Genomic DNA, 17,369 nt, shown 5'->3' on the forward strand with positions numbered 1-17,369 from the left:
GCCAGACCACCCAGAGGTCCATCATCTGCACCAAAATCCCAGAGGCTAAACCCGAGAAGTACACACCTAACTTCCCATAACTTGGGACACAGTTTGTGCAGATACGCTAATGCAACCTGCCAGCATTGTCAGGAGGCTTCGATAGCATTGCCACAAAAACTTGATTTCCTTTAATTTTATCATAGAACCCTTGTCTGAGAGGCAATAGTGCCTCATGGTTGGAAGCCTGGGTTCGGGAGCCAGTCCAGCGGGATGAAGATTCTGGTTGCACCATGTGCTGTGTGTTTCTAAGAATGTTAATCAGTTGTTCTGGTCCAAAGTTTTTTCATACAAAACTAGAGACAGCAATAGTTCCTGCCTCACGCAGTTGTTGTGAGGATTAAATGAGTTAGTCCGCAGAAAGCCTTGAGAGTGCCCAGCACACCATCACCAGAGTCAAGGGGACATGTGGCAGACTGAGTGCAGCGTTGGCTGGCTTTTCCTGCATAAGCCAAGAAGGGCAGCCCCAGGCGGGCAGCTACACTGGTCAGTTTATGATCCTGGATGTTATGGAAAGCCATGTGAAACTGCTGATTATGCTGGGCAAGTAGCAAGAGTCCAACAGCCAGGCCCAGACAGGCAAACAGATGTTCGTAGAGGACAGAGCCTGCTGGTCTTCTGTCTTATAATTTCACTCACCACCTCTCGATAATAAAATAAAAAGCTAAAACAAATAAATAAAATGAGAATATTGCATTTCCTCAGTACTCTTCAAAAGCAAAATATGGCTATGTGAAAAGTCAGTTGCTTTCCACAAGCAATCTCAGACCTTAGACCCACAAGGGAAGCAGGACACCTGCACACTTCATTGGTCCATTCAGTTCACTCACTCGTCTTTCTGGCCAGGTGCTCTGTCTCCTTGCTGGAGGGATTCGATTGCCTCTACATGGGTTTCTGAACAGGTCGACTCACGAAAGTCATGGTCTTTGAAGTCACCCTTTCACAGCTCGTTTGGAGAGAGGAAGCTCTCGTTGCCAGAGGTGAACAGCCACTGTCCTTAGGTTGTATTTTTCCACAGTCTGCAGGTGACGAGTGTGATGGATGAACCAGGTACAGTTAGATGTACCTGCTGGATGACTGTTTCAGCCCTTCTCTCAGACAACCTGTCATTCCTGGTTTCTTTTCCCCCCTTAGTACCGAGCCACTGCACTGCCAGCCTTCAAGTATTACGTGACCTGCGCCTGCCTCATATTCTTCTGCATCTTCATCGTGCAGATCCTGGTCTTACCCAAGTAAGCACATACGGTTCTACATTGTCATTCTCATTGGGTGTGTATTTCTGCTGGACTCAGTTATACTAAGGGTTACGAGAGGATGCACAGTTTCCGACGGAGCGCTTATGTAACATGGGCGGGCGGCAGGCAGGGTGGGGAGAGGACGGCGGGCAGGGGAGGTGATTTCAGGCTCTGTGAAGCTAAGTGGCCCCCGTGTCTTATTCAGTTTTAGTAATTTTGAATTTTCAAAGTGGACATGTTGATTGACCTTCTAGGGATTTTTTAAAAAATAAATTTAACCATTTTACTTTGATTTCCATATTATTCTGATGCTTATGTCTAAGAAATGTAACCCAGTATGTTTACCCAGGAAGAGCAAAATCACCAGATGTTGTTTCTAATAAACAAACAACACTATTATGTATTGAAAGGACAAAACCTGCTCTGGGCTTACTTTGCCCACCCCTCCATTCTGATTTCATGTTCTCCCTGAAGCCCACCCTCGCCGCCATCTCTGAGTGTTATGAGTCACTGTCTAGCTTGCCCCTCCCAGGAGAGACCTGGGTACAGAGAACTGGGTAACCAGATTTCACATTTTTCCTCCTACTGGTGAAAACCCAATCACTCCATGATTCCTAGGTAGACGTTCTCTTATACCTTATTAAGGGGTGGAATGTAAGTCAACTGACTTTCTTTAAAGAAACTGATTTTTTCTCATCCTACAATCTAAAAGAAAATGCTTGTCCTTCTTTCAATAATTGGGGATAAGAAAGAAATTTAAGAAAAATTTTCTTTCCACTCATCATTACCTCTTTTGTAAAGGCCACAGCGACCATTTTCAATCTAGTTGGAGTTAGTTGTATTATTGCATTTAACTTCAGCGGTGCAGCCAGCATTTGTGGGCAACCTGAATTGCTGAGGCTGGGTTACAGTTTGTCTCATGAAGATGCTGAGCAAACTAGAAAGAAATGGTCTGCCTTTCCCTTCATACCCCAAAGGATGTTCTTCTGGACAACTAGCCAATACCAAGGCATTTAAAGATTAATAACAAGTGATCGTATTATTCGTACATGTACAGTCCCAAAGCTATCTGCCCCCTTTTAGAAGAGGTTCCCACTGGCCACCCCCTTCCTCCTCTTTCCCCCCATAAATGAGCATTGAAGTACATTTGCCAAATGAGTTCTTCCTCTAGACTTACACAGTCTTCAGTGAAATTTGCCAAGGTCAACCTGTCAGTTTTCCAATGAAAAAAAAAATGTTAACAATTAAGCTTCTTCTAAGTTCCAGGCCTCTGCCACATGGTACAGGAGAGAAACAGCTGTTCCTGCACAGACAGGGCTTATTGAATAGTAAAGCCGAAGGGCATGTAAAAAGTGATGTAGTTGAAACAAATGTTACCAAGGGGAATGAGCCCTTATTTATACTCTAAAGTAGAGACATTCATTCATTTTTCTACATCTTCCTATTGGATGAGTATTTTCATATTTTCTACATCACAATTAAGACAGGGTTTATCACCTACTGTTTGGGAGGGGAGAAAGTGACCAGAGCGTTATAAAAGACGATGCCAAAGAGGACAAAAGGACTTCTGGGGACCAGGAAAAACATTACATGGAATTACACTTTTAAAAAAATCAAGTTGGTGTCTTTTCTGTCTTCGCTTTTATTTTTTTGTCTCTTTTCTGTTGTGTTGTTTTATGAGAACCCATCGAAGTTCATTCCCTCAGGCATCATTACCAATTACTGTGTTTCTCTTGAGCAACAAGTTGGATTTTGAGCATGAGTGTTGTGAAATAGGTACGGGTCACATTTCCCTCTCTGTGTTGTCAGTTAGAAGGCGCAGAGTAAGGTCTGCGGATGCCTTTCTTGGAGACTTTAGACCTGCACTTTCTATACCAACCTCACAGTATAGTATAGTATAGTATAGTATAGTCTTTTTCCGTCATTTTTCTTTCACGTTAATGTCCTAATTTTTCTTTTTTTAAAAATTCTTACTCTGAAATATTTCAAAGATACAGAAAAGTACAGAACATAATATAATAAATATGCATTTGCACACAATCCAGATTTCACAAATGTTGAGCCTGTGTCATACTGACTATATATAAGTTTCTGTGCTCTTGGGGACATTATTGGTTGGGTATGCTTCCTGTAAACAGTACCTATTGTTATGGGGTCTTTTTGTTTATTCAATCTGATATCTTTTTGTATATTAATGTGACTTTATTCCATTTGTATTTTGATTCTTTTATTGATGCGTGTGGACCCACTTCTACTCTCTTATTTTATATTTCATTTACTTTGCTTTTCTTTGGTTTTCCCCATGCCCCAAATCTCCCACCTTCTTAACCTCTAAAGGATTCATCAAGTTTTCTTTATTCTTGTTTTTCCTTTACTGTATATATAGAGCAGGGGGGAGAGAAGGGGGATCCTATATATTTTCTTTCAATGATTACCATTGAAATTTTAACACATATTCTTAGTTTAATAAATTATAAAGTTAATCATTATGTCTCTTCTAGGTAATTATTTCTTAGGATTTTAGTTCCAGATGGTAATTACAGTCAATATTGATTTAGACTTACTCACATTCTTTATCATTTTGTTTGTTCATCAGTGCTTTGTAAACATTATTTCTTCCTACAAGTTTATGCTCCTTCTTGCTGATGTGTATCATTTATTAGTTCCTTTAGTTAGTATCTGTGAGTTGCAATAGCTCTTTTTTTTGTTTGTATTAAAATATCTTTAGCTGCTTTATTTCAATTTACCCTTGAATAATAGTTTGGGTGTAAAATTCTTATTTTCCCTTACTATTTTGATGATATCATTACATTGAATTTCAGCTTCTGTTGTTGCTAAGGGAATGTCTTCTGTCAATCCCATTACATTCCTTTGTAAGGAATCGGTCTTTCCTATTTGTATGTTTTTCAGCTTTTTTTTGGGGGGGGGTGGTGACCAGGATTTTTACTGTATTGTTTCTAGATATGCACTTGTTCTTATTTCCCTACATGACTAGTTGTGATTTTTGTTCAGTCTGAGGATTCTTGTCTTTGCTTAGTTCTTAGCAATTGACTGCCTGTTTCACCTCACATATTGCTTCTCTCTTTTTCTCTGTCCTTTCCTCCTAGAGCTCTTATTAATTGTACATTGTGCTGTTCATTCTGTGCTCCAGGTCCTGTAATTTTTCCTCAAAGTTTCCACCTCTTTAACTCTTTGTGCTGCATTCTGGTGAATTCCTCATCCACAATGAGTTTATAATTTCAAAGATCACTTTTTCATATCTAAGAAGTCTACTTTTTATCTGAGTTTTTCTTATAATTCTCTATTTTGCCTATGCTTTTTATTTTTTCCATTTATTTTCAGATTTTAAACATGTTGTATGAAAATATCACTTGTTTCCTTCTGTTATTTATGGTTCATACGTGCATGAATTCTGTTATTTACTCTCACTATTGTCTCTTTTGTGGTCATGTGTCTCCTTCTGTTATCTGTAATTTCAACTGCGAGTTCATCAAAGCAAGGGTTTAGGTCCATGGTGATCTCATGTGTTCTGAGTTCTGAAGGTATCACTATGATATAGTTTTCACTGTATCTCTGCCAGGACCTCTGGGGTTCACCAGTTCAAGCCACAGTATTTTTTAAAAATACTTAGGTCATGTGAGTTTGATTAGCCCCTTAACGTGGATCAGGATTGGGGATCTCAGTTGTCAAAGATTATTCCTTTTCTACTTATGACCCTACATAGGTACTTGGCATCCCTGAAAATTACCAGGCTGTTGGGCATAGTTTTTATGTTTCCTGATAGGACAGGCCTTTATGCCTTCTGACTTTATTCAAGAGCTCAGTTCTAGTTTTCCATTGAGATAGTCCTGTGAGCATCACCAACCTTGTACTGACATTAAATCTCACATTCACTCCATGGCATGTATCAGCCCCTGGTCCCTCCCGGGCCATTTAGTGTCAGTGCCTCTTGGCATTCTACTTTGAATACCCTCTGTGTGTCTAGTGTGTTCTCTTCCTTGCTCTGAGTGCATCCATTTAAAAATAATAATTCTGTTATATTTTATGAAGCATGTTTATTGAGATAATGGCACGTCTCACTTTTTCTAATATGCCCTAGCTTGTTTTTAAATATGCTGAATTACAGTTTTTTTTGTTTGTTCTTTTGGTAAACTGCTTCATGTTTTGGGGGGGCGGGGAAGGAGAGAAATGAGTGAGTAAATGAATAAATAGTGAGTGAATGAATAACTAAGGAGGAACTTATGACCTTGAAAGGACCAGAAAGGGGAAGTGTTTCCCTGAAAGGGGACCTTACATCATCCCTTTTGGGCCCATAATTTTCAAATCTGGCTCTAGTCTCAGGATTTGAGCAGATGTAATTAAATTATTAGTTGGCCCCTCTTTTTGGAGTTGTTCTCTCACTTCTGTCAGCTTTGTACTATAACTTTATCAGAAATGTGAGCTACCTTCAAAGACCAGAAATGAGCAAGCATGAATTTTTACATTTTTTATTAGTTTCATTCATATTGTTTGCCAAACTAAATAGATGTTAAACCATTCATGGCAATTATTAAAATAAGAATTTTTTTCTAATAAGGTTCAGTGAGATATCATATGTTTCATTACCCAAGCAAAATTAAGAATAATGACATTTTCCTTAAGGAAAATTAATAGCAAATTATGATATAAAATGTCTCTATTATTTCCACTGAGATTCTTTAATACGCATTCTCTTACTCATGTTAATAATCAATGCTCATTAATGATTTAATAATCATTTCAAAAGAGTTGCTTTTATTTTGTTATCTTCAAAAAGGGGAAAAAATAGGAGAAAGTTTAATGATAGAATCATGCATGTCCATTGAAAGAAGGCTTGTTTTCTAAACAGAAATGATGGAGAACAACTTTTGTGAAGGCAGTTTTCTTTGGTGGGTAACCAAATTGGTTGGCCCCCATATTGGATACCATGAAGGTAATTTGCTCCCTGTGTACCTTGATGCAGTGGATGTGAATCTTTGGGCAAAGCAAAAAATAAAGAAGGAAGAGAAGGGAAGGGAAGGGAAGCAAAAAATGAAGGAAGATAATTCTCACTGTCCAAGATAAATGAACCAGGTACATTTTACTGAGATGAACAATATTCAACTCTGGATTCAGGTTACCTGAAAGTAAGGAAATGCCTCACAGTTAGTAGCTTGAATATAAGTTAGAAGTTTTATTCCTTCTCCATAATCAAAGGTCCGAGGTCCCTCAGATTCCTTGGGAGTCCTGGGTCCCTCCAGCACACAGCTCTGCTTTTCCTAGAGTTTGGTCCTCATCTTCATTTCTAAGATGGCAGCATCCACATTCTGAGCAACAAGATAGAGGAACAGACCCAGAAGCAGAAGGCAAAAGCATTTATAACTGAGTCTCTGCGGACGCCTCCAAGAAACTACCTCATGACACTTCGGTCTATAACTCAAGACTGAGATCTTAGTCACATGTGCAAACCTAGCTGCAAGGGAGGCTGGAATGTGTAGCCTTTAGTCTGTGTAACAGGGTGCCCATCTGAAAATTCTATTATCAGGAAAAAATGGATTTCATGAAAACCAGTAATCTCTCCAGGAATGAAAGGTGATTTTAGTTGTGGTTACCTATATGTCACTGATACAGTAAGATTTGAAGGACAATAACAATAAAAAGGGAGCTGAATGCGTTTTTACTCAATGAAACAGGCCATTATACTTTTACTTTGTATCTGGGCAATATTCTGAGCATTTGTAATAAAAATAGAAATCCATAAGAGAAATTCATACATACATTCTGTCCATCATTTGTGGAATCACCCTACACCTGTTTATCAAGCTATCATATACCAGGCATAGTTCGAGATGCTGGGAAAGCAGCCGTAAGTAACCCCCCAAAAGTCCTTTCTCTCATACAGCTTACATTCTATTAGGAGGCACAACACTAATGTAATAAACAAATACGTATTAATTCAGTTGTAATAAGCTTTAAGAAAAATTAAAAGAGTAGGCTACTATAGAGTGAGGGAAGGTGGTAATTCAGATGAGGGCTGTCAGGGAAGGCATCACTGATTGAGTGATATTGAAGAGAAGTCTGAATGAATTGAAATGAGAATTACGTGGATATCTGGCAGAAGAACATTCTAGATGATGGAAGTCACAGGTGTGTTCAAGGAACAGCAAGGAGGCAGGATGGCAGGAGCACAGTAAGCCCTGAGAGTATGGAGATGGGATCACAGGAGCAGTGAGACGGGCAGGTCGTGGTGACCTTCACAGGCTACTGGAGAACTTCAGATTGAATGCTCAGTGTGATGAGAAGCCCTGGAAGGTTCTCAGCTGAGGACATGCTGTGGCTGTGCTTGGGGTATTGTTCTTGCTGTTCCGGAAGAGGGAGAGGGTGGGAATAGGAAGACCAAGGAAGATGATGGTTTGCACTTGAGTAGCAGTGGAGGTGTAAAAAGTGATCAAATTCTGAGATGTGTTATGAAGAGCGATGAGGAAAGTCTTGCTATTAGATTGGAGATGAAGAATAAGAGAAAGCTAAGTTCTGTGGATTTTTTTTGTTTTTTGTTTTCGGCCTGAGCAAATGGAAAAATTGGGCAGCCATTTACAGAGAGGGAGACTCCAGGGGAAGAAACAAGTCAGAGAGGAGCATGGAATGAAAGGCTCAGCTCTGAGCATCAAAGGCATGTGCGTGCATATTAAGTGTCCAGGTGGTGGGGCTTCACGGTGGGGAGGGGAGGGTGTATGTGAACCAGCGGTTCATGAAAGGAGTCAGAGCTGGAGTCATAATTTGGAAGAATCAGCGCATAGGTAGTATTTATATCCCTGGGAGGTGATGAGCTCACCTAAGGAGTGAGTGTAGAAAGAGAACACCGCAGACCTTCGGAAAATTCAGGTCTTCAGCCCTTACTGTTGGCATGAAGTGGAAGCTCTTATCTCTGCCAAATGTAACTCCTTTTCCCTTTCCAGCCTCACAGGACTTTCAAGTGGGCGGAACATCTCAAAGCTGCTAAGTCCTATTATCGGAGAAAGGCTGCAATAATCTGTATTGGTGATGAATATTTAAATGTCTTTTCTCCTTTTCATTCTTCAATTCTTTCTTTTAACAAAGAACCTTTCATTTTGAGATTCTATCACCTATCACTTAAAGAGGGGGGGATTTTTATTATTTCATGCTAATGTATAGTTAAAGTTTTTTTTTCCTTTGGTTCTTATTATCCTTGCTAAATACCATGTAACAGACGTGAACAGAGCTTTGATGAGAGAATCCACATCATTCTCAGGGGGAGGAAGCTGAGGGCACAGAGGGAGAAGGGATACGAAAGGCATCACATTAAACAGAATTCCAGAGAAAGACACCGTTATGTACCTATAGAAGTGGTTTATAATTAATATAACTCTTAGATTTTGGGGGAAGGATGTATCTCTCTGCTGCATTTTTCCTGTCATCAAAAGTGCATCCGCATCTCCGTCAGGACCACCTGTAAGTGATAAACTAACTGGCAAAAAACCAGAAGGAGCAAAGACCTTGTCTCAAATCAGCCTTTTCCATATACTGTAACAATACACTGTATTAAAGTGTCCAAGTCAAAAATTATCACTAAGAAGTGTAATTTTTCTTGCCTCCTGACAGGGGAGAGTCAAGTTTGTTTTGCAGTGAGTATATAAGTCAATTATGCCTGTTTGTTTAAAAGAAAGCTTTGCAACCAGAATGTTAATTAAAATTGATTGCATTACACAAACAACCAGATACTGTTCACTGTATCCATGCTTAATGAGCCTGAACACGCTTTTGATAGAACAGGCAGGATAAATGGTTATATTTAAGAGCTTTTGACCAACCATGAATTTGCCTTAGGGTAGTTCTTGTTCTCTGGGATGAAAGTTACATTCAACCAGACAAGAATGTCAATGTCTGGACTGGAGCACTGGACAGCCCACCCCGGTGGAGCAGGTCACCCCGAATGTGAGCCACTCTAGGTCTGGATCTCAGGTTGTGACATCATGTTCTGCATACAAGATCATATCAACTACACAGAAAGATAGTTGTACTTCTTCCTCTCCAATCTAATGCCTTTTATTTCATTTTCCTGCCTAATTTCCCTGGCTAGAACCTCCAGTATAACATTCCATAGAAGTAGCCATGGCACACGTACGATCTTGGGAGGAAAGCATCCAGTCTTTCATTGTTAAGGATGATGTTACCTGTGTGTTTTTCAAAGATGCCTTTTATCAGGATAAAGGAAATCCCTTTGATTATAGTCTGTTGAGTGTTTTTATAATAAAAGGGTGTTGGACTTTGTTATGCTGAGCTATTGAGATGATCATGTAGGTTATCTTTCCTTTATTCTGTTAATACAGTGTATCACATTAATTGATTTTCAGATATGAAACCAACCTTGCCTTTCTCAGATAAATCCCACTTGGTCACGGTATATAATCCTTTTTATATGTGACTAGATTCAGTTTGCTAATATTTTGACCAGGATTTTCGTATCTATGTTCATAAGAGATATTGGTCTCTAGTTTCGTTTTCTTGTGCTGTCCTCGTCTGGTATTAGTATCAAAGTGACACTGGCCTCATAGAACCACTTAGTAACTGTTCTGTCCCCTTTATTTTCTGGAAGAGTTTGTGAAAAAGTGGTATTAATCCTTCCTTAAGTGTTTTGTTGAACTCACCAGTGAAGCCATCTGTGCATGAGCTTTTCTTTGTGAGTAGTTTTTTTGTTTTATGTTTTAATTACTAATTCAGTTTCTTTACTTTTATAGGCCTATTCAGATTTTCTATTTCTTATTGAGTCATGTTTGATAGTTTGTGTCATAACGTACTTTTAAGAATACTCATTCCTGCTTTAATGAGCATTTGTCATCCATTCCACCAAAACACAGATAGTTCATCATATCAGGACCACTGTTTTCCCTTATCTACCTCTCGTCCCCCTTTAATGGATTCTGACGTTTGAGAAGAAGCAAAGTAGAGGTCATCAGATACATTAAGGAAAATATATCACCAAATACTGTTCACTGTATCCAGTGGATTATTATAAAATATGGGAGTCAAATTTTAACACCCTTATTGTTTTCTTGGGCTCTAATATAGCTGTTTGACCCAATTCCAGAATGTCCAGGATTTCTATCAAGCATCTTCATGGTGGAATAATTATTCCTAACAACAAACATTGAAATGCACTTTAGAAAACAAGAGCCTATGAAACTCACTATAGTACATGAATCTTTTATTTAAATTCTGATTCACAAAATAAGTCATATGATTTGAATATAGATTAAACCATGATAATTGTCATTAAATCTGTTGAGATTTGTGTAAATAAAGGCCAGTATAATCCATTATCACTTATCCATTCGTAAGGAAATTCAGCTATGGCATATCCTATGGAATATGTAGATATTGTCTCCATACTTCTAATTAAAACTGAATGGTTGGCTCTTTTTCAAAGGGAAAAGGAAGAAAGTTGAAGTAACTGATTTTAATTATTCCTAAGTTTCCATCTAACCACTAATGCTATCATAATACCTAGAAAAAAAACTTGAGTTAATGGATTAGAGTCCTGTAAAGAGAACAGAAATGGCCTCAGGTATTTCACCATGGGAATTTAATAAAGTGAAGTGCTTACAGAATGAGGGGAAAGCTGAGAAACGAAACAGGAAAGCAACCAAGTGGTGAGCAAGGGAGGAATCTGCTACCACCCTAGGTTTGAAAGGACACAGGAGAGACGTGGTATCACCAGAAATGCAGGATCCTGGACTTGCCTGCAGAGGCTAGAACCATGACCATGCAGGATTTTTCCCCAACAGGGATCTGGAACCTCAGAGACAGCAGGAGTTGCAGCCCGTTCAGAGAATGACTGCTACATAGAGAGTAAGGAGAGATACCCATGCTTCCTCCTTCCCCCTTCCAGTCATTCCCTGCTACTTCCCATTGGCCAAACCTTGTTAGAACCAGTTGGCAAAGAGTCTGGAAAATGGAGTTTGTAGGAGATGGAATGGAAAAGTGTTTGAAAACAAACAGGAAATTACCAGCACACTTAGTGATGAATTTTCCCAAATTTGTTGAAATACATTAGCCTCCAAAGGCAAGAACCTCTGTGAACAGCAAGGGGAATAAATATAAATAACACTGCATGTGGTGTGTTATACTCAAACTGTTGAAGCCAAAGAAAAAAAGAAAGAAAAAAAAAAACTGTAAATGAAGCCAGAGGAAAAAAGACATTTCATACAAGGCATCAGTGATGGAAATATTGGCTGACTTCTTATCAGAACCACTGATATAAGCATAGTCAATCCTGAATTAAATATTCAGTAAAAATATTCCTTTTCTTAAAAATGAGATGAAAGACATTTTGCAAATGAAAGAAAGCTGGAGGAATTCATTACCAGCAAACCTACAGTATAAGAAGTGCTAATGGAAGTTCTTCAAGCGGAACTGAGATGATACCAGAGGCAAACTTGAATCTACAGGAGGGAATGAAGAGCAGAACATGCTTAATATGTAAGAATATAAAAGACTCGACCCTTATATTGTATTATTTTTTCTAAAAGACTGCTGATCATTTAATGCAAAAATAAGAACTACACTAAGAATTAAGATGCAGAGAAGAGCGGGACTGTATTGTTGTCAGGACCTTATGTATTTTCAAAGTGATGCAATATTAATGCTAAGTAACTTCTGATAAATTAATCATGTATATTTTATTTCTTGAGCAATCACTAAAAAGTACAAAAAGGTATAGCTAAAAAATCAGTAGAAGAAATTAAAAATCCTATGAAAATATTAGATTAATGAAAAACGGCAATAAGGGAGAAACAGAACCAAAAAGACACGAGACAAATAGAGAACAAATAGTAAAATGGCATATTTAAAATAAAAAATATCAACAAATATAATGGACCACACCATACAAGCCAAGCAGTAGGACAATAGACAAGAGATGGTAATATGGTAGGTTTATTATTAAATGTATAAGGACTAAACATTCCACATAAAAGCATGACAAAGCCACATACTGTCTACAAGAGATGCTCTTTAAATACAGAAGGAAGTTAGGTTAGAGTTAAAAAGATGGAAAATAGAGATCATATAAACAGTAAGCATAAGAAAGTTACTGTACATATGTTGATATCAGACAAAGTAGACATGAAGGGAAGAAGTGTTAACAGAGATAAAGAGCAACATTGAAAATTGAGGAAAAGTTCAGTTTGTCAGAAAACATAAAATCATTAAATGGCGTATACTCAAAACACAGCTATAAAATACCTGAAAGGAAAAAAACCTGAAAAAAAAGAGAGAATTAGAAAAATCAATAATCAGATTTCGATATTTAGTATCCCTTTTATATCTTACTATATATAAGGATATTGAAAAGCTGAGCAAGATTGTCAGCCTATGAATTGGCATTCATAGAACACTAAGCCCAACAGTAAAATACACGTTATTTTAAACTGTACATGGAACATTGACCAAGATATAAAATAAAATCATCTCAACAAATTTGAAAAGATTGAAATAAATATGAAAAGATGAAAAACTTACAGACATACCTAACTATACCAATGCCAACTTAGAAATTGAAAACAATAGAATATCTAAAAATAATCCCAACTATTTCAATGTTAAACTATATACTTCTGAATAACCTATGAGTCAAATTAAAAAACCAAGACAAAGTAGAAAATGTTTGGTATATCAAAGTAAAATGTGTGGAATGTATCTATAACACTAATTTAGAGAGGATTTAGAGAGCTTTAAAACACTTATATGTGAAAAAAAAGAAAGTTAAAGTCAGTTGTTTACATTTCCAACATAGGAAACCAGGAAAAGATGAACAAATCCAGTGACTAGAAGGGAATATATACTAAAGAAGAAATCAGTAAAACAGAAAACAACCAACAGAAAAAACAACCAACTTTTGGCTAAAAGTTGGTTCTTTAAAATTTATTTTAAATGCCTAACCACTAGCAAGACTGATCAAGAAGAAAAGAAAAGTAATCACAAACCACCCAAGCTAATAATATAAGGAATAAAGTGGGATTTACTACAGATCCTACAGATTTTAACAGGATAAATATGGAATGTTATGAACTACTCAAGGCCAAAAATATCTACAATTTAGATAAAATGGGAAAATTCATTCAATATACAACTTATCAAAACTGATGTGCATGTAATCAAAATTTAAATGGGTATTTATCTATTAACTGTATTAAATTTTTTTTTTTTTACTCAAGTGATTTCTGTGTGAATTTTACCAAACATTTTAAGAAAATAAGATAGAAAGAACTGGTCAAATACTAACAAATTTCATAATTGTGAATGGATGAAAGTGTCCTGTTCTTAGAAAGGCACTCAAAGATTGAGGCTACAAGCCAAAGGCCACTTCTGTGCCACCTTTAAAAGATCTAGCTAAAATTAAAAGATAGAGAAATGTTGGAAATAAAGGATGGAAAAGAGTTATTTCAGGAACCAGCTTACAGAAATAGGAAAGCTGCAATAATATAAATTTCTGACAATATAGAGTTCAAGTGAAAGACATTTAGCATGAAAAAAGAGACATATTACAGTACAATCACCAAGAAAAGTTAAGAATCATAAATCTTTATGCACTCCAGCATCTCTCTGAAATAAATAGACACTGTTAAAATGTTCAGATGTATTTACAAACCCACAATCTTAGTTGGAAATATTAATACATTCTAAAATTGACGGACCAAATTGAGACAGTAAGTCAGCCCACTGGGGATCTAACTAACTCATCAGGCTCTGACAATAGATATATTGAAAGAACATGCTTTGTTTCCAGCAAAAAGAGAATATAAATATGTATCATTTTTAGACATTCATAAGACATAATAGAAATAGAACGTATTTATCACATCACAGAAGAAAAAGAAATTGTCAAAGTAGAAATAACAGAGACCACAGTCTCTGATCAAACCTAATGAAATTAGAAATAACAAGGACAGACCAAAAATAAGCTCCTTGTGGAATTACTCTTGTATTAAAAGGAAATGGAAATTGAAATTATAGGCTTTTTAGAAAATAATGGCAATGAGTAGCTATAAATCAAAAACTGTGGGATTTGGCTAAAGCAGTAATTACAGGAATATTTATGTCCTTAAATGCATTTATTAGAAAATACAAAATATTGGCAGTAAATGACAATCAAGAAAAAAGAACAATGAAAGTTTAAATAAAGAAGGAAGAAGGGTTTTTTTATGTTAAATCAGAAACCAATAACATAGAAAATGATCAGAAAGCATAGACCTTAATTATAAACCAAAAGTTCATTCTTTGAGAAGTTCAACAAACATGCAAAGCTTCAAAAGTTTGATATAGAGAGAATAAGAAAAATAACCTTAAAGACAAGAAGAAATCGCTTCAAATATGGCTACTTCTAAAATTATAAGAGAATATTAAGGAGATTATTTCATATTCAAAAATCTAATGAAATGGATAATTTTCCGGGAAAGTTGAACCAGTAAACATGACAGAAATGTGACATGTCTACTCCTAAAAACAGAGAGGGGGTCAGGAATACAACTATGTGGATTAGAAAACTAATCAACTGTGTGCACCCTGACCGTACCGCTTGGTAGGGGTGTAACTTTAGGCAAGTTTCTCAACTTCTCTGGGCATCTGTTTCTCTTTGGTAAAATGAGGTAATAACAATAACTGCTGTCCAGGATTACACATACATATAAAGCCTTTAAAACAGTGCTTGACACATACATAGTCAATATCCTGTCATCATATTATCATGTCATCACCCCATCACCATCACCCTCACTATCACCAGATGGTTTTACAGCTGAGACTTACCAAACCTTCAAGAAGAGATCAGTCGTATGTAAGCAGTTTCAGACCTGAATTCCCTGGCGGTCCAGTGGTTAGGACTCCGCACTTTCACTGCAGGGGGCACAGGTTCGAACTAAGATCCTGCAAGCTGCAAGGTGTGTCCAAAAAATAAAAAATAAACAGTTTCAGACCTAAGAGAAAGCTATAATGTTTCTGAAGTCAACCTTATGCAGCTGGCATCACCTTGACACCAACAAGGAACCAAGAGAGCACAGAGTCAAAGAAAACCCATCAGAGCTCTCTTATAAAGATGCATGAGAAAGACGGCAAATGGAAGTTTAGCAGATGAGTTCCTGTGTCTCTCCTGGGTCACAGGAGTAAAGAGAGCCCTCCGTACACTCCCTCCCTCCACACTGCCTGGCTAATAGGAAGCTCTGAGAGTCTGTGATGGGGAGATGCTGAGAGTTTGGCTTCTAAGGAGTGATGTCTGAAAAAAAGGGGTGTTTGGGATAGGGAAATAAGGAGGCATACGGTGCTTCCCTTTCCTAGGCTGTGAACCACTCAAAACAGGGATGACATTGTACTCGTCTTTGCACCATTCCAGCCCAGTATGGGCCTGGCCATGAGACTAGTCAACAAACAGGTGTATTTGGTATATATACACCTTCCTAGCAGACACTTATTGTTACTCATAAGATGTGAACAAATGTCATTATCAGGCCAGGTATTTGAAAGCATTGTGCACCACGTCTAGGAGCTAACTCACTACCTCATAAATATATCATTAGGTCAGGTTCAAGTGCATAGTGGTTTGAAGTCCAGGTTTTGTAGATCTTGCTTGATGTGTAATCATCTCTCAAGATAGAGTAGGTGTCTGAGTGTGAGCTGAGTGGACCCTTTCCATCCTGATGGCTTGAGGGGATTACTCAGTTCACTGATTACTTGCCTCTTTTCCCTCCCCAAGGGGCTCACAGCTGTGCACTCACTGGGCATTTCAGCTTGTTGCTGGTTTGCATCTGAGTCTTCCTTTCAGTGGATTTACTTTCAGGGTGCCCGTACTCTTCTCAGTGCCAGTTCTTCTGTCTCTTCGGTATCTCTAGCCGACCTCATTAGCAAGAGCTTCCATTGTGGCTTCAGGTATCACTGACCTCTCTTTGGATGCTGCATCTGAATTTCATCCAATTATTCATTATGGCTCATCTTTTTTAATACCCCAAACACTGCTTCCTTTGGATTACATGATGTTTTAAGAGGCCTTGAATTTTTTAATTATTTAAAGGACCTCTTGGAAATGCATACAATTCTTATGGCCACATTTATCTACCTGTAACCTGTCGGTGGCAGAACCTGTAACTCAGTGGGCACATTTTTCACATGATCACAGGAAGCTTGTGTGTTCATTGGCTCATGCAAGATTGTAAAGGCCACGGCCTGTGAAATCTTTGGGCAACCTCAGTAAACATTTAGCTGCATCAGTCTTGAAGGAAATTGTATCTGGTTGGATTGTCCTGGGGAGGGTGAGGACTCAGTGTTTCCAAGCAAACCAGATGAGGCTCTCCTGGAGGTAGCAGCTGCCATCAACAGAAGGGAAAAGGGCACCGACCGAGATGGACGTGATCAGGGGTGGGCATGAGAGTGCTGGTTGCAGAGGCAAGTCACAAAAAGATGGTTTTTCCTTAATGAAGAACTGATGATTGTAGGGCAGTTTTAATGGGTCATAGCAAGTTGATCAGACACAACCACAGATGTTTTTCTATGGACGTATCTTTGTCTGTTTTTAGCTCCATTTTCATTTCTCAAGAAATTAGAGAGGTTTGAAGTCCTCATTTAATGAAACCCTAATTAATCCAAAAGTATTCATGATGGCTTTCCAGAAAAATCGAAGCTATCCCCACACTAACCTGTTCCTTTTTGTTTCCTGGTAGAACGTCCATTCTCGGGATTTCCTTTGGAGCTGCATTTCTCTCACTTGCCTTTATCCTTTTCGTCTGCTTTGCTGGACAGCTTTTGGTAGGTACTTCAAATATGGAACTTCTTTGAAAAGTGTGCTCATTGAATGAAAACTGATTTTTTCCTCAAGACAGGGAGCTTGTTGATTTACTATTTCAGGAGATATACATCCAAGTAGAGAAATATGGACTCTTCATGTCAACAGCCCAGAGTATAAACTGAGGCAGCCCATGCACAGCCAAGACACTAATCTGAAGGTTACTGGAAATGTTGGATATCATGCTATAAAATTGTATTTATGTTTATTTGTTTTTGTCAACATTTTTTTATCTCCTCTAAGTTTTCAGA

The 17,369-nt window shown here is 37.9% G+C and overlaps 1 protein-coding gene across 2 annotated transcripts in view; it reads left to right on the plus strand.

Annotated features, from left to right (window-relative positions):
- The window catches only part of ADCY2 (adenylate cyclase 2), a 433,385-nt gene that overhangs the window by 330,787 nt on the left and 85,229 nt on the right, over positions 1–17,369 (plus strand). For both annotated transcript variants that reach the window (XM_029217111.1, XM_029217112.1), the window contains exons 14-15: positions 1,174–1,271; positions 16,997–17,081. In XM_029217111.1, coding sequence (XP_029072944.1) covers positions 1,174–1,271; positions 16,997–17,081 — 183 coding nt within the window. The remainder of the gene's footprint in view (positions 1–1,173; positions 1,272–16,996; positions 17,082–17,369) is intronic.

This window comes from Monodon monoceros, unplaced genomic scaffold (genome assembly GCF_005190385.1).
Source record: "Monodon monoceros isolate NGI ecotype Baffin Bay Population unplaced genomic scaffold, NGI_Narwhal_1 Super_Scaffold_12, whole genome shotgun sequence".
In the NCBI taxonomy this organism is placed as follows: Eukaryota; Metazoa; Chordata; class Mammalia; order Artiodactyla; family Monodontidae; genus Monodon; species Monodon monoceros.